Source organism: Leguminivora glycinivorella, chromosome 20 (genome assembly GCF_023078275.1).
Source record: "Leguminivora glycinivorella isolate SPB_JAAS2020 chromosome 20, LegGlyc_1.1, whole genome shotgun sequence".
In the NCBI taxonomy this organism is placed as follows: Eukaryota; Metazoa; Arthropoda; class Insecta; order Lepidoptera; family Tortricidae; genus Leguminivora; species Leguminivora glycinivorella.
Genome location: NC_062990.1, coordinates 11677515 through 11701150, shown reverse-complemented (window position 1 = coordinate 11701150; position 23636 = coordinate 11677515). Strand labels below are relative to the sequence as shown.

Genomic DNA, 23636 nt, shown 5'->3' with positions numbered 1-23636 from the left:
GAGTCGTCTTCTGCAAACGATGCTATTAGCCGGGTCCACACTGGCCGCACACGTCGCTAGGAAAACGTCCGTGCTCATGCGCGCGCACATTTGCCTCTCCGGTCGCAACCTGAGCAAATGCTCGGCAAGATGGCGGCCCTCGGTGATGTTCAAAATAGTTCTGCACTAAGAGAGTAAAATAACCTCCCTAACCCCCGACCGCGACATAGTAGACCGATTTTCATGAAACATGGCTAAGAACACTCCCGACTTACTCAGCTTTCAGACAAAAAAAAAACTAAATCCAAATCGGTTCATCCGTTCGGAAGCTACGATGCCACAGACAGACACGTCAAACTTTACAACACCCCGTCGTTTTTGCGTCGGGGGTTAAAAAAACCCCCGACCGCGACATAGACCGATATTTATGAAACATGGCTAAGAACACTCCCGACTTACTCAACTTTCAGACAAAAAAAAACTAAATCCAAATCGGTTCATCCGTTCGGGAGCTACGATGCCACAGACAGACACACACACAGACAGACACGTCAAAACACCCCGTCGTTTTTGCGTCGGGGGTTAAAAAATACCGAGGAAGATTTCATGGAGTAAAGTAACATATTTTTGTCAAAACATTTATTCGAATTCTGGCAACAGTTACTATCACAAACAGAACCACTAACCCCTAAGACACTTAAGAATATAAATCTAATGACTTTGTCGTAGAAAAGTGCTTTAAAGTAGATTGAAGCCGTGTGGCTTAGGCAAGGACCTTATAAAATATACAACAATAGACATGACTAAAAGTCTAATTAATAATTAATTAATTATAGATAGTTAAAATCACAGTTTCAACTTAATAAAAAATTAAAAATATTGTAATATGTATCTTGCTTTATGAAAAATAAGCAGACATTAACCGGCTTTAGGCTGCCTGTCCACACTAAAGCGAAGGAAAACGCATTTTCTTTTTTGCCTCAAGAGTAGATAGGCAGCCTTAGAGCGTTTTCACATTATCCGATCCGATATCCTATATATTGAAGGTCCTGAATCTTTGACATCTGCCTTTTACATCCTTCCATATCGGATCGGATAATGTGAAACGCTCTTAGGGTAGGTACACTATTTTTCGGCTAGGGTGATGTAAGAGTTAAAGCTCGGCCACACATGCGCGTTTTGAGAGCGTTAACGGAGCGCAATGACAGCGGTGCGCCCAGCGGACGCCGGCGGGAACTAACGAGCGCGGATTATCAAAACGCTTTATGTGTGACGGAGGCTTCAGGGCACTTCGGAACTGTAGGTATGGTGTATGGAATGTAGAAATATCTTGCTTCGTAGGTGGGGTTACTACCGAGAAAGCTAAGAGATTGTCAAACCCTTAGGTACCTTCGATTGCAGCGCCACCTATCTTTTGTTTTAGATATGCACTTCTGATACATAAAGAGGTTGCTCCTTTATATCTATTCTTCATGACTAAGTGGAAGGGGCTAGACACAATACATATAGTTTAAGGGTGGTTCAGACTAGCGTATTTTTATGTAGTTTCGGCGTTTTAACACTCCTTGTTGTTTCCCTACATTTGATTTATGGCGTATAAAACGCTAATCTAAAACCGCTCTATATCGCGTTTTACTCATTTGCGCAGAGGGCCCATTTCTCAAGTTACAATTTACAAGCGGTTGTCAATGTGCCAAGTTGGAAAGAGACTTTCGCTTGTAACTTTCGGTTTTGAGAAATGGGCCCCTAGTCTATCCTAAGAAGTGTGTAGGTATGTGGTAATAATGAGTTTTATTTTTGACCCGTATTGCCGAAAATATATAATAATTTACATTTTACAGCAATACCTATATACTTTTAGTAAGAAGTTTAACATTTACTTTGTGCGACAACGAATTTCAAAAAATTACTAAGTAGGTACTCACATTAGTTACATTGTTAAACATTGTTTAGGAAATCTTAATAATATAACAAAACTGGTGAATACTAAAACTGCATTATAATAGGCTACTTGCCTCCTAGTCAAATCAGCTTCTTTTTAAGAACTGTCAAAACGAATTTGAATGACAAGCTTGCTAATATGGAATTTATATGAAATCGAATTGAGTGACGTCACGGTCAACTCAGTTACTTTATATATTTCTACCTGACTTATTAAATAGAAATTGGATTTAAAAGTAACTTCTGTCCATGTTTTTCTAATAATTGTCTGATGCTTTATTTCGTGCATGGTATAAAATATTTTATTTTTTTAACTACAGTCAAGTTCTCTATAATAATGCCATCAAAGTAGCGAAAAGGGTTTCCTCCGTATTTTTCCGGAAACGTTCATATTTGTAATGCTAGTTCAGTCAATGGCAGTATCTACATCTTGTATTGAGACTGACTGAAATAGCATGACACGTTCGTACGTTTCCGGAACAAAACAAAGGCAAGTCTGTTCGCACTACATCTTTTGTCTTTATCAGTTAAGAACATATTGCCTGATTTATTGCCATATTCAGATACAATTCCTATTTTAAAATACCTAATCTATAATACTTGAAGCCTGAATCAGCCATAACATGTTCAGTCGTAGATAAAAGGTTTATTTTTAAAAAGTTAGACATCAGTTTGGACACAAAAGCGTATATAAAATATAAGGACGACTCACTTCGCTGGTCCAACGCGGGTTAGTGAGTCGGAATATCTTAAATGTAGGTAAATATACATCTATTTGCCTGAATATTTAATCTAATGACTTGATAAAATGGTTTGAGGTTTTTTACTGGCAACATTCAACGAGATATGCGTGGTTATAAAGGTTAGGAAAAATAGCGATGTGGCAACATTACATATAAGTAATGAATAATCGTTTCTGCAAATTTGTCTATCGCAAACTCCAAATTTTGACAATTTCGGCCTTTTTCTCTTAGTACTTAGTTCGGTATTCGCGGTACGCCCTTGTTAGTTCATTAATGTCGTTATTAGTTTCAAATTTACTTACTAGAGGTCGCTGATCACTTTAAGGAAAAAGCTACAACGCGCTGTTAAGATTTTTCCGAAATTGGATAAAAAACCACTGCCTACTGTGAACTTAGAGGATCCCCTTAGTGAATTTTTGAAGCAGCCTTATTAATACCAGTAGGGATGCTTAAAATACAATGTTAAAACTTAAAACGACACTTTACACTGAGTATTCTGATAAGCATACATCGGGGTTTTGGGAGCGGGAATGATTTACACTAGCCCAAAAATGGTGAAAACGATAAAAGATAAACATTACTTTAACCAGGGGCGGCTCACTCCGCGATTCCATCGCCGCGCTACAAGTACATGCGGGCGGCCGCGAGTTCGCGGCCTAATCAGGGGTGGCTCGCATTTTCACGGAACGCTTGTTCGCACTTTCTATTGTTACTATACGTCGCGAGTTTTTGTAAAGGTTCATATGCGATATCCGCGTGTGGAATGGCTAATAACGCTTAGTTAAACAAACATTATGAATAAAATAGGACAATCTTACACAGATCTACTATTGATTATGTCATTTATGGCCCACGGAAACGTTCAATCAGGCTTGTGACGTTGGGATTTAAACAAAAATATATAAATACTGTATATACCTAGAAAGTACCCAAGACTTGAATATAATAGCATAACATTTTATCTGAGTATTAATTTTTTTTAATACATAGGCAACCCTAGCGTCCGACGCTGCGCACGTGCGGCTCGTTTCTTTGTAATAATTTTGTAGGTATTTAAAAAGGCGGCATTTCGTGAACTTCAAAGCAGTGGGCCTTCTGTACTTGTACTATTATATATTCTGTGCTTTAACATTTCTAGGTACATTTGGAGCCAGTTACATAGTTAAATATATATTTCAGTAATTCAAATTACTATAAACAGAGTTACAAATACACGAATTCATTCATTCCCGCTCCCAAAACCCCGATGTATGCTGATAAGTATTTCTATGTTGATAACTGACATTGTTACACAGCGTTAATATTTCATTGTCGGACGACAATTGTAACTCTTGTGAAATAGGGCACTGGTGGAAGTGTAACAAAATATGCAACTCCGAACATATACCTAGTTTTAGAGATGTATATGGATGTAAAGACGTTGATTGTAAAAAGTTAAAGTTGCATTTTCAACAAGAGTGCAAAGTATTTTCATACAAATTTTAACTTGAAAACAAATAACTACATATTTCCATTTCGTTATTTTTCCTAATTAGTGGGTAGTTTAAAATTTATTTATGCAGGTACAATTCATAAAACATTCATGCTTTTAAAAACAATCATAGGTACATATAAGACACAACCCATTACACAAATATGCACATAAAATTTTAATTTGGTTACACCAAAATACTATAAAATTCTGTAAAGCTGATTTAAAATTCCTTATTTTAAGATTACGGCCATCGAGTTCTGAAAACTTTGGTACTGTGTATATGTGTTATGTTACTTAATCTAAGAATAGCAGTTTTCTTAAAATCTAAAAGACCAAACTTGTTTTCTGCCTTCGCGGCGAAGATTTCGCCTTCAGGCGATTTCAAATCCTTTTCAATAATTTGTCTAACTAGATGTTAAACATGTTTGCAATTCCTCTTCAAATCGTCGAATTTCATCCGAAAGCGATTTTAAAATTTCAATCGCCAGAACCGACTTTCCAGTCGCCAATTTTGACCCAAGTACGTAATCGAAGGTTACTTTATATGCTGATGGTGCTAATGGTGTCGGCAGGTGCCGGCGTCACCACGGGCTGCTGTATCACTGGGTCCAATAAGGGAATGCTGTCAGTTGTCCTGGAAATAATGTAATGAATTTAACCTTCGACGATGAACACCGCCGCAAGGAAAACACGGATTTTTCCATTTTTCTTTCAATTTAAAAAAAGAGCGCCTAAAATTTTTGATAATATTACCAGTACAAGTAATTAACTACTAATTTGGTAGAAAGTACTAAGAGGACGAAATAGTAGTAATTAAATAAAATGGAATTAAAAAATGTCGATACAAAATTGTTGCCATGTTTAAAATTGAAATACTTACAGTTAGTTAACAAATGAAATTAGTTTTGCGATTACATTGCAATCGTATTCTAAACTGATTTCGCGATTTCGATAATGCAGTAGTTATTTTAATAGTGACTATTTCATATGAATTTAAACGCTTGCGTGTTATGCTTAGTCTAAAGCTGAACTATCAACGTAGCTGCAAAATTGTAGGCCTGCTTCTAGTTGTAATGGTTAATGTAAATATTACCTGGTTCTAGTCAATGTTGGTTCAGTGACGACTTCCTCGCAGCAAGGGCTTGTCGTTTTGTTGCGAACGATGGGTAGAGTCGTGCACAAAGTAGCCGAGAGATACACGTACTGAAAATATAGAGATGAATGATTTTTTTTGCGACAAATTTTCAGAACAAAAGTTACTAGTGCGCTTGGCAACAGTTCATCGGTGCCATCGGTGGAAATCAAAAAAACCAGAGGTGAAAGCCAGAAAAGGTTTGCATTCATTTTCTCTACATTTCTCTCTACACGTCTGAAAAAACATACAAACCAACTTGCGAGGGACCTGGTGAACACTAACGACAACCCGAGCAGGCTTAAAAGATGGGAGATACTGCGTCTGGACCAGAGGCACTAGAAGATAAAATTCTAGGAACATCATGAGAGAGTGTTTAATGGAATACCTCTCCAACTTATAATATATACACAAAAAATCTGATTATGGCTAAGCATAGCCGATGGCAGATAAAAGAAAAAAAAAAAATTCTCTACATTTTATATTTATAAAATATTGCTTGAATTCCTCACCATCGCCACAACAAGTATCAAATAAATAGTCGGCGTAGACCAATGTCCAGCGTTCTCAATCGCCACAACACCCATAACCCAGTTGATAGCGAAGAACGGCTCCAACACCAAGCACAGGTTCAGGTAAGACTTCAGCTCGTTCCCTTCCGTATTCCAACTCCATTTTAAAGACAGGTTGTCCATGCTGTATAGTATGTTTAGGAGACCTCGGTCTTGTAGGTCTTTTATGTATGGAGGCTGAAAATGAATTGTCAATTATTTTAATGAATGAAATAATTTATTTCAGAAGTCCATTTAATTATTTCATTTAGTTTATTTGTATCATACATAACTTCACGACTTAATTTCTGTCTTCTAAAATTTTACTATCTTTCCGTTAGTTATATTTTTTAATGGATGCGGCGATTAGCTAATATTGCCATAAGACTTATCGCCAGAGGGCCACATTCTAGGACACCTGTAAGACTAAGACCATTACTTATAAGTTTGCTATAATAATGCTTGGCGAGGTCTAAAACCTACAGAACTACTTGTATTTGCGCCGTTAAGAGGTAAGAATAGCAACGAATTAATGCAATCACTCTTACCTGATTCTCACCGTCTAAATCTAACTCTCCGTTAGAATTCCCCAGATTCACATTATACTGACAATCATCTTCACTCATATTATAGTCCTTTTCTGAAGTATCCGTATTTTTCCTGCTACTACTAGGGCTGTATATGTTATCCAAAGTATCAACACTTCCAGTGCTGTTCCTTTGCTCGTTCTTAGGCCAGTTCGCTAGATGATGGTCTACTAGTTCCTGGATCTTAGCTGTTAGCATCTCAGCTTGCTTCCTGTTGACGCTTTGCAGACCGATTATAATTATGCCAGTGTTGATCAGGATTAGAATCATAGCGGGAACCATGAATCCCATGACCATACCTTTTTCTATCGACATCCAGCAATAGTGCTTTATTTCGTAGTGTTCCATCGATAGAGCATAGTTAAACTGAAATGAAAGATACATAAGGAGTTACGGTGAAGTAAAATATTTCCTATAAAAAATTAAAATTGTGAAAAGGTGCCATAATGACAAAATTAGTTCGCAATTCATTAACACTCTTTCATGTCTCATTCTATATCTTTACTAAAGAATCTGGAATTTGGGAGATCAAGACTGGGAGCATATATATACAGCGTAACGACTTGATAGACATAACACCATTTAATAGTGCTGGGGCAAAATAAAAGCTTCATGCCACATGGTCAAACAATATTGTCACTAGAAAAGGGCGCGAATCTCAACTTTTGTTAATAAATATTCAAACTTACATAATTTGCAGTTTTCTTCTAGTGACAAAAGTGGCTTGACATACTCACTTGACGCCACAGTCAAACTAACTGTAGTTTTGCAGTAATTAAAAGTAATCCAAGATACGCTTGCAACGGTTTTCACAGTCTCATCAGTGCAAATGTAATTTTAAACGTCAAATGTTGATGAAATTATGAGGCGGGGCTATGAAAATCATTGCAGACGTATCTTGGCTGGACTCATACATACCATGACCACAATCGCCGGGACTCCATAGGCCAGCAAGTAGTTGTACTTCAGTGGCAGCAAGGTGTCGCAGACACAGTACTCGGCCACCGCCGCGGCGAGCGCCACGATCCACATCGCGCAAGACACGTGCGTGTAGTGGAGTAGAAGCGCGATGCGCTCGCATTGTGATGGGGATGAAACTCCCTGTATAAATTAAGAAGATACATTTATTCGGGACGCTTACATTTTTAAGAAAGAATGGAATAAAACACTATTATTATATATAATATCTCTCTTCTATGGTCACCACTCAGCTAAATAGAATGCTTGCTGATGAACGACCTTGGAGACCAGCCTAAAGATTTCGAATACATAAATATTTTTTTGAGAAAACACAACCAAAACTATTACTTACATTATTTTCTAAAACTTGTTTTATGCTTACAGATCCAACCGACTGCGCCAGTAACTGATATTTTTATTTTGTTAGTAGAACATAATTATGCGGTTGTTGATGTTCCCCTTATGTTTGCTTAGCGTCTTAGCTAATTAATGGTTAGATGCTGGCTTAGAGTAAATTTGCTTAGGCTTAGGCAGAGACAATGCAAGGGAGCGCCATACTTGACGTGAAAGCAAATTATGGCTTACAAAATCTCACACATCAGTTTTGTACAAATTTAGATTGCAATATGGTCGAAATAATAATTCATGTGCTACTTACCATAACTGCCTGTATATATATCAGCGTACAGGCCGCTAAACAGCAGCACAGGTTGATGTTGATAGGGTACAGCTTGCTACTCTTTCTAAATTCAGCTGCATATTCGCTCCACAGTAGCCACATTACAGTGGCAGCTAGCATGAGGACCGCGATGCCACTAGTGATGAATATCTATTGAAAAATATATATATACATTTTCCTTTCTAACAGCTGTGTATAAGCTTAGGGTCTCTCCAAACCTATCGACGTGTAATCGGCTTTCGCCGACTAAAAATTGCTCTTTAATATTGCATACGCATGCGTTTAGCGACGAAGACACGTAAGCGTATTCATATACTAACGAGCGATTTTTGATCGGCTAGAGCCGATACTGCGTCGATAATTTTGAGAAACCCTATTGTAGGTTTCACATTTTTTTAATAACACCCACCAGTATTTTCCATTCGTTTCTCACACCATGGCAGTTGTTGAAACCGTATAAGTATGTAACACTGTCTATAATGTTGTGCTCCTTGAGATCAGCATCGGCCAGTGAGTCATCTGGCAAGTCCACTTCAGTGTCCATCGCTCGGGTTTCTACAGATTTACCTGTAATTTAATCATTATATAAGGTCCTAATTTATTAGATGCAGATATTTTTACAGCTGATAGTACTCGGTCTCTGGAGTATATTAAACTGTGAAACATTATAGCTTTTACGATGTTTTTTTGGAGAAAACGGAAAAACAAATTTGCTACGTAAAAACACCCTGTTTATGTGATTATTAAATGAAAACTCATTGAACAGATTCTAGTACCTCTTTTACGTACCACTTAACTGTAACTGGCCATTTCAATGACATGTGCAGTTTTCCCGCCGAACCTTTACGACATTTACAACAAACAATTGTTGACATGACAGACAGTGTTATTGTGACATGTGATAATGCACATGATGATTTTTTTTAGACGAAATTATAATTATTTTTTTTGTTAGGAAAATGAAATCAAAAAAGTTACATGAAAAGATTTCTTAATTTATATTTAAAGTTAATTATTTTAATGTAAAGTATCATGTGTTAAAATATCTGCAACTAATAAATTAGGACCTTATATAGTGTCATTTTTTGGCGTAGAGGACAAACTACTGTAAAATATTGTAAGTACAGTAAAAAACAAACTGTTGACTATAAAACCATATGTTCGGTAAACCTGTTGCATTCAATAGAAATTCTAGAATACCTTACCTTGATTGCTTCTGGATAAGATTTCTGGGTTTGGATATAACGGAGGATTGTCGTCGTAAATGGAAGACGTAAAGTTAGATACAACTCCGCCATACTCGGAGTCGTAAGAGGTAATGTCGTAGTCCGTGCGGTCTTCCCTTGGATATGATTTTCGATATTTGATTGAGACTGGCTGGAACGATCGGTAAGAAGGAGGCTTCTGGTTCTTGAAAAAACTATCCTCCACACTAGATCGACGTACGTGGTGGAAGGTCTTATTTTGTTGTAGAGCTAAGAGAAACAACAACAATTTGTTTAGGTATATCTATTAGATATCTACTCCGATTTATAAAAGAAATCTTTATAATAATGCTTACCATAAATATGAAAAACAAAACATTGCTCTATAAGAGCTATTGTAAATATCAACTTAAAAATATAAGACATTTTGTTTATTTATAAATACAATACACTTTGGACTAAAAAGGATCACTTGTTAGTATTATATTGCGTTTAATTGGAGCTAATCATTTCCTAATTTAATTCAACTACTATCTTATGTTTATTTTTAATACAATCGATTAGGCCAAACATTTTCCGCGAAAATACAAAAATCAATACATTGCTTACGTTACATTTGACGCAACACTATTGTTTAGTTTACCTGCAGTAAAATGTATCTACACTAACTATTTTATTTAAGCGTATGGTTGTTATTTATATTTACTGCAATAGAATACGATACTTTAATCACAACAACTTTATTCTTTTTTTTATTCATCTTACATCTTTAATTTGGTAGAATAAATAGCAATATTCTAGCAACACTTTCTAAAAAAACGGCATGGACGTTTTTGGAGTTTTTAACCACTCAAATATTACTACAAAATTCTCATACATGAATTCTTGCTATCTAAGGCTCCGCGCACACGGGCGACAAAACTGTTTTGTCTCCGTCGCTCGGTCTATGGGCTAGTATGAAGGTGCGCACACGAGGCGACGCAACTTTTCATACAAATACGACGGAGACAAAACAGTTTTGTCTCCCGTCTGTGGGGGGCCTTAAGAATTGATGACGCGAGAAATGAGTTTTCCTCTAAAATTTTATATTATCTAAAGACAATTTCATATAAATACGAAATAGAAAAACGTGAATTTTCAATTTTCCTGTGGGTTACTGTGAATGCGAAAAAAACATCTATAAAACGTCAAATTTTCCGACTGTCAACGTCAGTGCACCTGTCATTTACACAACAAATTCAAACGCAATAGTTTCTTGAAATGCACCCAAAATAACTCAAAAATGAGTTCAATATTAAAATTTATTCGTGATAACCACATATTGGCTATAATAGAATCAGCAGTAGTGAAAAAAAAGTCAAGACTCAGCCTCAATGCGTTCGATATCACGGAAATTCCAAGCCTTTTGTACACCTGTTACGAAGTCGAGCATCTTTACCTGCATAGAAACAAAATAACAACAATATCAGTGGAATTAACTCAATTATTAAACTTAACAACTCTTACGCTTGATTATAATAACATAAGTTCGTTGCCACCGGAGATAGGAGGCTTGAAAAACTTGGTGAATCTGAATTTGAGTTACAATCCTTTACAAGTGTTGATACCGGAGATTGGAGAATTAGAGAACCTTGAGGCGTTCTGGTGCAACAGGATAGGGCTCCGGGAGATACCGAAGGAGATCGGGAACCTCAGTAAGTTGGATACGTTCGGGGCGCGAGGAAATCAGCTCAAGACTATACCAGAGGAAATGACGAAACTGTCAAAATTGAGGTGAGAATTATTTATAACGCGCGAACTTGACATTGAAGGTATGCCGGAAACTAGTTGGCAAGGATTTCATTGTTTTTATTAACAAGTGGTTTAATTACAATTACAAAATAGAATTTAAGTTAGAGACCTCAAATTCTTTTGGACAGTATATGCGGTTAAGGAAAGCCAAGTTCAAGTAACAGAACTGGCGAGCAGCACCATGTGTTATATTACACAAACCATTTGGAGCCACTTTTGACCCCCTCATAACTCAAAAACTATTTTACATTTATAAACATGTCAAATTTGGCTCATATATTGAGACGTGCGAGATAGACATGTGTGCCAAATTTCATAAATACATCTCAAACGGTTATTTAGATAATGACGTCCAAAAATCGTCATTTTTATCATATATATACCTACAGACATAAATTCTAACCCAGTTCCAGATGACCTAGAAAGTTCAAATTTGGCATGGAGACAGGTAATTAGGTGAAAACACAGGAAAAAATCAGAAATCGGTAAATTTTTACCTTTTTCGAAAAGTGATATATTGAGTAAAAACATTTTTAGTTCAACCGGGGTTTACTAGATGGCGCTAGTAGTCCTAGATTGTCCTGTCCAGTATTCACTAAGTAAACAATCAATGAAGTCGTGACTCACATTACTCTTACGTGGTTTCCAGTTTAAATTGAATACTACTTAATTAATCATAATAAGTTAGAATTGTAACTTTTTTAAATTCTTTTTTTAATGCACAGGCAGCTTAAAGCTAATACGTGCACGTCATGGTCCTGATGCGCTTGTGTTTTGTCCATTCAATAAATATTTGTCGAGTCTCTTTTTAAAAGAGTTCACTGTAGGTGCACTGATTACGGTTTTGGGTAAACTGTTCCACACTCAAAGGCAAAGCGTTTCAGTATTCATTATTTCACCTGTACCAGTATTTTAATTCCTAACCTACCTTCAGATGGCTGACCCTAGAACACAATGAGATCGAGACATTACCCAACACCCTCGGAGGCCTGGAAGCCCTGGTGCACTGTAACCTGAGGCACAACAACCTTAGGGATTTCCCGATGTCGGTGCTGCAGTGTGGAGACCTCATGTTCTTACAGCTGAATAATAATCAGGTACTGTTGAGATGCTCAGACATTTATTGTTAAAAGTAATACAGTTTTACATGTCAAATAGTTTTAAATCTACATATTTAAACTATATTTAAACTAGGTACATGGAACTGTAAGTTTAATTTCTAATTTTAAGTTTGTATTATAATGTTGACATGTAAATTGGCTTTATGAATAAATAAGTATGAAGTATTAAAAACATTATGAGTTATTATTATAAAACATAATTCATATTTTTAAATTCAATTTTATTTTATAAAATGAGTATGAATGTTTATAGTATATTTTATGCCCATTAGGTATGGGGTATATAATCTACACTTGCTTTGCCTTAATGTTGACTGGTAGGCTTTATAATAGTTTTCTTAATGCTATAAATCCACCATTGATAATATTCATACTATTAAACTAAATTAAAAGTAGAAAGCAAGAATTATTAGTAAAAATAGGGATAGCTCAAACTCTAGATACATTTGGTTTCTTGTGTTAGAAAGAACTGTAAGCATTATTAATACAATTATATTCTTTTTAACTCCGCTACTTCTATATCTAAAGCAATTTCTGTGCAATTAACAACATAATAGTTGGTTCAAGAATGCATAATTCTCCTTTTGTCCTGTTATCTAGTCATAAACATAATTCAAATCTTCTTTCTAGATATCCAGCTTACCGGAAGACTTTGATATCAACACCCTTCAAGTACTAGAGATGATAGACATGAGAGACAATCCCATTTGTGAGCTTGAACATCCTGTAAGTAATGATTTATTCATTATTTTGAATTTTTCTGTTTATTTATCACTGCGTGGGCACATCTCGGACACTGGCGATCAAATATATGAAAGAGGCGCGTTCCTAGCACACATTCTAAGCTCGTGTAAGTGAACGCGTACCATGGTTGTATGAGTGAGATATGACAGGTCAACTGTTCGCGTTTTTGACAGGCGGTAACTGTGAGGTAACCGGCACTTTCAGCGGGGAGCGGGAGTGGCCATACTGTACGATAGTACTCTTTATTATACGGTGGCATGGGTCGACTAAATATAAATCAATCTCTTCAAGAATCAGTCTGATAGTTGAGAATTTCCTAAAAAAAGCCGCTTCCATAGCCAGTTGTCTGTCACAAACTCTGTTTACCAGATGCCATGTCACCGGAATCTCAAAACTGTAATATAACTTTATCCAATTGCAAATCTTGCTCTATGCTCTGTGACGGATTAATCCATATAGCCTAAGAACGGTGCGATATTTTTGAAAATAATTCTACAACAGTAGTTTTTTCATATACAGCGTTTAATCGCAATTTAAAAAACCTATATTTTCGAATCCACCAATAGTTTGGAATGGAAGATATAAAAAAAAACTACGCCCAAAAAATAAGCGTTTTCTTTCAGCAAAATACCTCACAGTAATTTAATGGTGGACACATGTAAAAAAAAATCAGTTTTAAGGTTTACAACCCGAAGCCACCTAAATATATGACGGGAAATAAGACTTTTTTTAATGATACAGAATTTTTGAATTTTTTCTAACGTGCTCTAGAGCAAATATAACAACAGATATTTTTAAGCAGAAAGGAATAGCACATAATATTTCAGATATTTAGCATATAAAAACCACCAATATATTTATATGGAAATAAAAAATAAATATTTGACAGAGCAAATTAGGAACAGATAATAGTACGAGGTTGACTTTTACTGTCCCTATTTAACAATATTAACAGCATGATAATCCACCCAATAAGTTTGACCTTTATTTAATACTTTAATTTAATAATATATTTACATTTTTTGCGTGGTTTGGTTTGGACCTTAGTGTCTTACATTTAGGAATCCATATGGCAAACCACCACGCCAGTGGAGCTGGGCCGAGAGTAGGTGATGAGCCGTGTCGCATGCTTTTTATTCTGTTCTTCTATTACACATTAACGTAAATGAGGAGGCACACTGACATTTTACCCCGCCAGGCGGCGCCTATGCAAGAGTCTAGGCATGTCACTGTCATTCATATGTGAGAGAGAGAGAAAAAAACATAATTATCAGCTTCTCGCTCTCACGTCTCACGGACTAATAGGGTGGCGCCATCTGTCGTATCCTTTGAGTGTTCCTCCTCATTACATGCCTATTTCTACATAAGTAATATTTTAGGTAGATTAAAAACAGACGTTTCCCACCGATAATAAAGTCCAAAGTAATTTAAAAAATTACATATTTATCCCCGTTCCCCGTTCCCGTGTGGTGACGGGTTAAGAATTTCACCACCCCCTTTCTTCCCGTGGGTGTCGTAGAAGTCGACTGTGGGATATGGGTTAAATTGTGGCGTAGGCGAGAGGCTGGCAACCTGTCACTTCAATGTCACAGTTTCGTCTTCTGTCAACCCCTTATTTGCCAAGAGTGGCACTGAAACGAGTAGTTTCAGGTGCTCTGCCTACCCCTTCATGGGATACAGGCGTGATTGTATGTATGTATGTATGTATGTACATATTTATTTTAGGCATGCGATTTGGTCGAAAAGAGTATATACTTGTCAGTACATACATCTATCTCAGGTTTTCTCTTCTACCATTTGACAGATCTCCGTCATCTTGTGAAATGTATTCTTCCATTCTTCAGAATCGTTGAAGCAACGCTTGTTACAAACACGCGAAAGCTATGCAAAGTCTAATTTCAACCCATATGTCACGGCCAGGTATAGCCCCGGCGATTATCGTTAGACTTACAAGCCACAGGTCACGGGTTCAAATCTCAGTCGTCGCATACGTAGGTCGTAGATATTACAGCTTTTTTAATTCATTTTTTTTATGTTTTATTTATATTATAAGTTGATAAGTACAAGCTACTGCAATGACATTAAATACAAGGACGCACAATTCATAACAAAAATGTTTTAAAAATCTGGGTCTAAATTGCATTTATAACATTCTTGTTGATGCTAATAACGTTAACTTCTTATCTGCTTAGGAAAAAAATCGTTCATGCCATAACCAACTTAGTGTATAAAGACCTAGTTGCAACAGTTGTAGACAAAATTGCAAATGGAACTACGACACACTAAAAACTCTTTATCAAAATACCTTTTGTCATAATATGCTCAAATGACTTAAATGTCAAAATGAATTGCGAACGAATATTGAACGAATGGAGTCGCTACCAATATATAATAAGTATGTAGGTATTAGATATTTCCAATTTATTCCATAAATAGAAATACCTAAAAAAGGCCGCAATTTTACTTCTTCATTACATAAACTTTAAAAATACCCTACTGTATCATCTTTATCTTGGTCACTTGTACTACGTTTATTACAATAAATGTATGTAATGTATGTATGTGTAAATTTCCTGACATGTCATATCTTGTTGTCACAAAGAAAAATTTACAGGGCTTCTAAGAATCTCGAGCTGGAAGGATACAAATTAAAATATTTTCTATGAAAATAATTAAATTCGACAGCAGACAACCCAAAGGTTAATCGGATTTATTTATTATAGGCATTTGTTTTAAATTAAATACCAGTGGCTCTGATCTGATAGTGGGATATTCTTTAAAATTTATTTTCAAAAGGAGATTTAATGTTGGTAATGCCATTCAAATAATATTAGAAGTGTCTACGCGAGTGTCGAATTTAATTATAGGATAGCACATATTGAAAGTACTGTAATATGGGTACAGAAGCCTGCCTATTGAAATATAAAATACATAGCAAAAAGTATAGAAAGAACCTACTACTTTTCGACTTTTTATTTACACTACATACCGACCATACAACTGACTCTAATTAATCTTGGTTTTCAAAAGTGTAAAATGTAGACCTAAGTGCGTTTTCGCATTATCCGATCCGATATCGGATGTCGGACCGATACATTACAGGCGGAATCTTGGATTCATCTATTGATATCCTTCCGACATCCGTTATCGGATCGGATAATGTGAAAACGGTCTAATAGCGACTCAATTAGTTTTTGTTCCTTGACGGTCATTAATTTGAACTAATAAAATTATTTATTTAAATCTATACAATTACAACGAGTATTATAATGTATTATACATTCATTTTGTAATGTAATCCAACGAAATAACTTATAGAAATATATTCTACCCTTTTTGCTTGTTTTCCGATTACTATTTAGCCAATTTTTCATTGAGTCATACCATGGACTTTCAATAGGGACTGAGCTCACACTTTTTTTGCCATAATAAATTGAACTTTATCACCGGTGCAGAAAAACGTTCTTATTAGGATAGTAAAAGTGTATCCACATGAGAGGGTCAAAGTTGGGGCTGGTGTCCCTCTCGCACGTGTGACCAGTGTTAAAGAGATTACTATAGTAGTAGTGTTTTTACCTGTATGATAACTAAGTTAATAAACTTCGAGGCAAGGATATTAATACCTTGTAGCGAATTGGTAAGTCATTATTATGAAGCCATAAAACCAAAGATTTGCGCAATTAAAAAAAACCTTTAATTCGGTATTAGTAGATTTGGTAGTAACTTTGAATATTGACTGGTATCCCCAAATAATGACAGTGATGACGTCATTCAAATAATTTTGACAGTGGCAATAAGTGCGAGAGGGACACCAGCCCCAACTTTACCCTCTCATGTGGACACACTTTTTGGCCTAACAACTCAATCTAGCTTAATAATATATAAATCTATGAGTCATACCGGACAACTGTCGCTGTACATTTGTAATCCTTATTACGTCTAGCGATGGTTAGCTAAGACAGAGTATTGCGGTTGCGGGGAGGAACGATGTTGAACCTTAGGTTACCTTCTATCAATACTAATACTGAAATACAGTTTTCGACCTTATTGCATTACATGTGTCTAATAACATTTTAAAATGGCTAGGGAATTAAATATCTTGACTGTACCTAAATTACTCACAGCATTAAATAAAATGTTATATACAACAAAAAAAAACAATATTTTAAATAAAGGGGTAAAAAGGCGGTAAAAGAAAAATAAAATAAAAATAAAAACAAAAAAAAGTTCATTTCGACTGCCGGGGATCGAACCCACGACATCAGGACCGTCCGTCATTTTACGTTACGCTAGTACAAGAGCTATTTAAGAGATAGTAGTGGCGACGAAATATATTATTATACCATGATGTAATGAAAATGCGATTGAACACATGAGTCACTTTTGAAATAATGCAGGAAATTACATCGTCAATGGTAGAGAGTTTGTAGGTAAGAAGAATATGAAAATACTTATTTCAGTACGTCGTATGTGGTTTTAGCGCTTCTTGGCGAGCATTTAAAGGTGGATTAATTTTTATTCTTCTTTATTATGATCCTAACGAAAAGTCTGTTCCAATTTTTTTGCTTATGTAATTTTTGCCGTGAATGTTATTCCGAGCTAGTAAAATATTGAACATCCGTCTTGTTTTTGGGGTGGTTTCAGTTTTCATAGTGTTTCAACACATAATGTATATACAAAACAACCATAACTTCACTTGTCCTTTTATTGCTTGTGTCATAACTGATTTAATTAGTCCGCTTTTTGCTACTACGAAGTATCATTCACAAAAATAGGTGGTTTCTTAATGTGTTATAAAGGTCATAAATTAAAGTAGTCGAATTTAAAACAAAAGTCCTGATTCCATTTTCGCCTGATTTTTAGTGAATTAAAATAATATTTTTTATTCTATTATACGTTTTTTGTCACAAATTTTGGTGGCTTAACTAAAAAAACTATTTCAAATTACCAAACTTAATTTTTGGTGACATAAAAAGTACTGTTATAGAATTAAGTTATTTTCCCAGTAGTAGCAAGACCGGATGGTTCCTAGGCTAATAGTCAACGTTGATATAAGAATAAGACATACGGTTTTGATATTTCTGTCCTTGTGTTTCTGAATTTGTATTTTTGTATTATTATTGTATTATTGTGTTGAAAAATTTTAAAACATATTTTTTGACAGAAACACATGCTTATCCGCTACGCCGACGTTTCAACGCCCAGCTCTCTAAGCGAGATAGCCTCAGCATCAGGGTCAGGGCGCCACGCTGCCGCTCTGGCCATCAACGCCACTGCCCTGCGCTTACCTGCTGTACCAGGCCCAAGAAGGCTTGAGAATCACGCATTCATGGGTAAGTGGCAAAGAGCCACCTAAAAAGAGTAACATCTTATGGATTCTACGATGAACAAACCTTAGCGCGATGTAGGACTTTCGCCGATCCCAACAGCGACATCTACCATTGGGTATAATAGGTAGTTCTGCCATGCGCTGTCTATTTTATGTTACGTTTAGTTGTTTTCTTATTACCTACTAGGTACTGATAAGCGAGGCCGCAGGACTCCGCCAAAGAAAAGTGAAAATGAACATACGTTAACGCGATGTAGGATTTTCGCCGTTCCTAACAGTTCCATCTACTGGGACATTGGGTAAACTAATTCCACCACTGCGATTGCGTTTGCCTATTTCGATTTGACTCTGAATATAAGTTTGTCAAATCTTTACCGTGAGTAGAAAAGCGGCAAAATAAAAAAAAGTTTTGAGCTTTTTTCCGTAAGAAACTTGTTTGTCTGTCTATTTGTCTCCATAGTAAGTGAATTTCCATTTTCAGCCGAAATGGAGCTGGACGCATCATCAGTAGACTCATCTGAAGACTGGGAGAACAGCGTCAATAGTTCAGAGTTGGACGTGCAATATCAGAGCGATGAAGAACGCGCGGACAATGAGGTGAGGTTGTCATAAATTCGAATAATTTACTCAAAACTTTATCAAATTATATGTATATGTGCAAACCTTCCTAATAACCTAACCACAAAATTAAAATTTTGAAAAAACCCCCGACCGCGACCTAGTGGACCGATTTTCATGAAACATGGCTAAGAACACTCCCGACTAACTCAGCTTTCAGACAAAAAAAACTAAATCTAAATCGGTTCACCCGTTCGGGAGCTACGATGCCACAGACAGACAGACAAACAGACAGACAGACAGACGGACAGACAGACAGACAGACACGTCAAACTTATAACACCCCTTCGTTTTTGCGTCGGGGGTTAAAAATCACTCTAGTCATCAGTAAAAAACGCATAAAAATTCGTTCGGCAGTTTATCACGAACAAACAGATACATAAACTGAAGCGGCGAGGGACTTTGTTATTCTCTTGTCTAAGGCCGAAGGTACACTATCGTATATATTTATCAAATATTATCATAGGTCTGTATGCCTCCCTTTTTCTCCAACGTAAAGAAAAAGGACGGCATGTTGCCTATGATAATATTTATATGATAAACATATGGTAGTGGACTATCGGCCTATTAGACTATGACTGTATAAGTACAGTCACCTACATATTGCACAAAAAGAAGGCAGCAAAATTATCTGACACAATCGAATTTCTAGAGCCATAAGAGCGTCAGATATTTATGCAGTCTTCTTTTTAGGGTTCCGTACCTCAAAAGGAAAAAACGGAACCCTTATAGGATCACTTTGTTGTCCGTCTGTCCGTCCGTCCGTCTGTCAAGACCCTTTTTCTCAGGAACGCGTGGAGGTATGAAGCTGAAATTTATATCAATTACTCAGGTCTACTGTCCCTTGAAGCTGTGAAAAAATCAAACTTCTAAGCCAACGCAATCAAAAGATAGAGCCGTTTATGCCGCAAATTTTCGACACTTGCAAGGGAATCAAAACCTACAGGGTGCTTCCCGTGAACTCAGAATCTTGAAATTTGGTACGAAGCAACGTCTTATAGCATAGATAAAGGAAAAATTACGAAAACCATAAATTTTTAGTTACATCACATAATATATTTTTTTTTAATAATTTTAACCTTACTACCCATTTCCTCATAAACGCGTAGAGGTATTAAATTGAAATTCATACCAAATACTCAGGTCTATAATACCTTTAAGCTGTAACAAAATCAAACTTCTATGTCAACGCAATCAAAAGAAACAGCAATTTAAGCTGCATATTTTGAAACTCGCAAGTACTCGCAAGGGAATCAAAACCTAAAGGGTACTTCCAGTCGACCTAGAATCTTGAAATTTGGCATGAAGCAACGTTTTATAGCACACATAAAGGAAAAATTCCGAAAATCTTAAATTTTTAGTTACATTACAAAATATATATTATGACTCGATTGTCGTAATGAACGAACTTTGTAAACCTTGCAGGTTTGTACGGAACCCTCGGTGCGCGAGTCCGACTCGCACTTGGCCGGTTTTTGTTCTATATTATTGCCGGTTACTGTACCATCCCATTCTCCACTACTAACACACGTTTTGCAGCCTGGCAAGGGTGGAAATGAACAGCGGCAAAACTGAATAACGTGGGTTGTGTGTTGTGTGACTAAAACTCATATAGTGAAGTGACAGTCACTCAATTTCGTATCTCAGATTAATCTGCATAGTAAAGCGATTATTATACGAGTTTGAGTACTAAGTCCGAACATAATAACTAGAGGTTTTATATCAGTAGTGAACTTGCCTGTACTTAAAATAGAATATTTTGAACCATGTACAAAATAAAGCATCAGATAATTGTAAGAAAAACATGGACATTAGTTATTTTTAAGCACAATTTCTATTAAATTACTCGAATACAAAGATATAAAGTAACTGAGTTGACCGTGACATCAGTTGGCACGATTGCATATTTAATTCCGTATTAGCAAATCGTTCAAATTCGTTTTGACAGTTCGTAAAAGGAAGCTGATTTGACTAGAAAGAAAGTAGCCTATTTTGCCATTTGCCACGTCTACATTGTCTACTCTTTGCCAGACTGTAGAAATCCATATATTTGTGACCCCCATTAACAATCATGCGACGCTCGGACGGCGTTGTAAATACGCTGACATAGATCGCTCAATTCTTCCAGGCTGTCGGCATGGTGTTGCCAGAGTTATCTCGCTACGCCTCCACTGCCAGCTAAGCTGGCGACACTGGGAAAGTATGGTAAGTATTTTTTATATACGCCGCCATAGTCTGCTATAGAAGACATCCAATACAGGTACAGCTTATAGCTCATTTCATCATACACAGATTGACTTGAGCTTATTTCGCGTCAGTCTGATAAAATATGACATAACTTTGAGCTACTAGGTTTTTAATTTATTACATGGTCCTGTTCTGGTATCGTGAAAAATGTAAAACAAATAAAAAATCCAATTTCACCAATCCATTTTCGAAAACGCTGTTACAGTGAACAACTTTTGTCATAATGACGTACCTGGCGTGTCATACGCCACACGTAAAAACCTTTTCCCCTCACTAGCTCGGAAACACGTGTTTTATCCTGTAATACCAGCGGGTAAAAGCGCAGTTTATCCACTAGTGGATAAAGTAATTTGACCTTGAATATAGTAAAATTTTCTGTTTTAAAATTGATAAAAGTCATTCTAGTCATTAAGATAATTTACCACCTGTAGAACTACTGGAAGCAGTGATAAACGCGTTTTTTTGTGTTGTACTTTTATTCGCTATAATGAGGGGAAAAGTTTTGTGTCACACACGGGTGCAAATGTATTTTACTTCTCGTGTTTTGAAAAACTCGCCAAGCTTTCTGCAAGGATTCTGTTGCCGAACCACTCGCTAAATACAATTTTGCACCCTTGTATAACAAATAACTACTATGACTCGCCTCTGGTGTCATCCGCACAGAAACCATTCGGTTTGTGAACATATACCTAAAAAGTCGCTCACAAGTCGAACGCGAGTTCTGAGTTACCTTTTTCAGTTTCAGATCGTGACCATGGTTTAGCTAGAACTGTCTCGCTGCACGTCTCGATGCGAGGGAAATGACTGTACCTCAACAAGTACCAACTGTTTCATTTTACTATTGCACCTGAAAATGCGTAACTTGACATCTTTTAAATCTGTCCTCTAAATGTCAGCTCTAAGATTTTGTTAAAGTTTTACTCCCATAGTGCCGATCTCTGGTGATGAATACGGTCTGCCAAATGGTTTGTTCGATAATATTGAATCTTTGGTGCTGAAGTTTGGGCCAAACTTTAGAAATGCTTCAACACTGGTGGCGCCGAAATTGCACTGCCGTATTCTAAGATATTTTTAAATTAGTATTTTTTTTTCATGGCATTGTCACATAAATCTGTCAGAATTGTGTTAGGATGAAAACCTATTTCAAATGGCGAATTTTTGACAATGACAGAATTTTAATTACCTACATTTGGCCTAAAAAATAAACCTTTTCGCGGAATCATATGTATAAACACTTTGACCGCCACAGTCGTTTGTAGCAGACAAACACACACAGTAAAATAAAGATTGATACATTGATATCAAATTCAGTCATATAAATTGTAACCAAGGGCGGATCTAGGCCAGGCCTCGTAGCCGAATGGCTCTATCGCGCCAATAGAGATATTATCGTGAGCGTTTGTGCATTCGGCTATGCACACAGGGGTGCGTAGGATGAAGTGGATGAAGTATGAACACCCTGGCCTGCGGGGCCTTGTCTGGCCGAGAGTTTGACAGTGTGACCCACCGAGATAAAAACAATCCGAATTTGATCATGTAACTCCCTCTTCTCCCTCTTGTGAGTTGTGACTACAAAGTTGGATCCGCCTTTGGTTGTCACTGTAAAAAAGTTTAAATCCTGGATTCCCTCTTCATATCTGTTTCTTCTACACATACTCGCTTCGTTAATTTTTTCGTTTTGAGTTAAACCGCGAGAGTAGTTTTATTATTTTGTTATCGGTGCAGATAAATGCCAGAGTAGGTACTTATAGTTAAGATATAGAATTCAAAATTATTAAACTACTTATCAATAAATTTTACTTGAAGTAACTTTGTTTAAAAAGTTACTTTAAAAGTTTTTAAATTAACATTTTATCGGCTGTGATAGATTTTCTGGCATAACCTGCACTGAATTAACTTTTAAGTTTATTGTAAAAAAATGGAATCTATTTTAACTCTCAAAGGTTGGTTGAAATTATAATTATGAATGTATTTTTTTCATTTATTTGGTTTCTTGTTTAAACTTTACGTACGTACTTTCAATTAGTTTTCAAATACAAGACCAAGAACTAAAGATTAAAGTGGAATGTAAGCTAAAGGCGTTCTAGACAACATTATTTTTAGTTTCTTGTAAAGGACTAGCTTAACAAAATTAAGATTTAAAAGACAAGTGTACATCCATTAGTTCAACCTTATTTTTAAGGGGCTGACAGCACCCAATTGCGCAAAATTGATGTTACTTGCGCAGTTTTTTAAGACAAACTATTAGTTTTAGTAAGGCAAGTAAATTATGTCATTATTCATTATATTTCAACGAACATAGCCGAACTCGATACACGATTAAATGAAATCGGCTCGATAGAAAAAAATTGCAAAGATTGGTCTCGAGTTCGTCCTTAAACGGTTCTATGTCGTTCAATTATTCACTTAGTTGTCTTTAATTAAAATTACAATAGCAAAAATATACATATCTAAAACACTAACGAAACATATTGCACAAATATTGCATCTTTCTATTTTATTTTAATATTTTTCCCTACTTTTCGTACCTATCCG

General features: G+C 36.2%; 2 protein-coding genes across 3 annotated transcripts; one reads left to right on the top strand and one right to left on the bottom strand.

Annotated features, from left to right (window-relative positions):
• Positions 1–3800: 3800 nt before the first annotated feature.
• Positions 3801–10306, bottom strand: LOC125237153. The gene is made up of 9 exons (XM_048144132.1): positions 9608–10306; positions 9252–9521; positions 8456–8613; positions 8026–8196; positions 7326–7508; positions 6369–6773; positions 5782–6018; positions 5231–5340; positions 3801–4771 (listed from the first exon to the last, which is right to left on the bottom strand). The coding sequence occupies exons 1-9, from the start codon at positions 9675–9677 to the stop codon at positions 4678–4680; spliced, it is 1698 nt and encodes a 565-aa protein (XP_048000089.1). The 5' UTR covers positions 9678–10306; the 3' UTR covers positions 3801–4677.
• A 143-nt stretch (positions 10307–10449) lies between these two features.
• Positions 10450–23024, top strand: LOC125237154 (leucine-rich repeat-containing protein 1). 2 transcript variants are annotated; one of them, XM_048144133.1, is made up of 7 exons: positions 10450–11024; positions 11977–12139; positions 12794–12889; positions 18072–18240; positions 18718–18833; positions 20965–21059; positions 21841–23024. In XM_048144133.1, exons 1-6 carry the CDS (start codon positions 10534–10536, stop codon positions 21034–21036), a joined length of 1107 nt encoding a protein of 368 aa, XP_048000090.1. In that variant the 5' UTR covers positions 10450–10533; the 3' UTR covers positions 21037–21059; positions 21841–23024. The 2 variants fall into 2 exon arrangements, with proteins under 2 accessions (XP_048000090.1, XP_048000091.1); XM_048144134.1 differs by having other exon boundaries at positions 10452–11024; positions 20983–21059.
• The last annotated feature ends 612 nt before the right edge of the window (positions 23025–23636 follow it).

What these genes read in the sequence shown, in the direction of transcription:
- LOC125237153 (XM_048144132.1), bottom strand. Translation starts at nt 9,677, where the DNA reads ATGTCTTATATTTTTAAGTTGATATTTACAATAGCTCTTATAGAGCAA. An exon ending in TTTTGTTTTTCATATTTATG is followed by an intron (nt 9,522 to 9,607) that starts GTAAGCATTATT and finishes TGTTTCTCTTAG; the next exon opens with CTCTACAACAAAATAAGACC. An exon ending in CTTATCCAGAAGCAATCAAG is followed by an intron (nt 8,614 to 9,251) that starts GTAAGGTATTCT and finishes ATTAAATTACAG; the next exon opens with GTAAATCTGTAGAAACCCGA.
- LOC125237154 (XM_048144133.1), top strand. Translation starts at nt 10,534, where the DNA reads ATGAGTTCAATATTAAAATTTATTCGTGATAACCACATATTGGCTATA. An exon ending in ACGAAACTGTCAAAATTGAG is followed by an intron (nt 11,025 to 11,976) that starts GTGAGAATTATT and finishes ACCTACCTTCAG; the next exon opens with ATGGCTGACCCTAGAACACA. An exon ending in AAGAACGCGCGGACAATGAG is followed by an intron (nt 18,834 to 20,964) that starts GTGAGGTTGTCA and finishes ACGCTGACATAG; the next exon opens with ATCGCTCAATTCTTCCAGGC.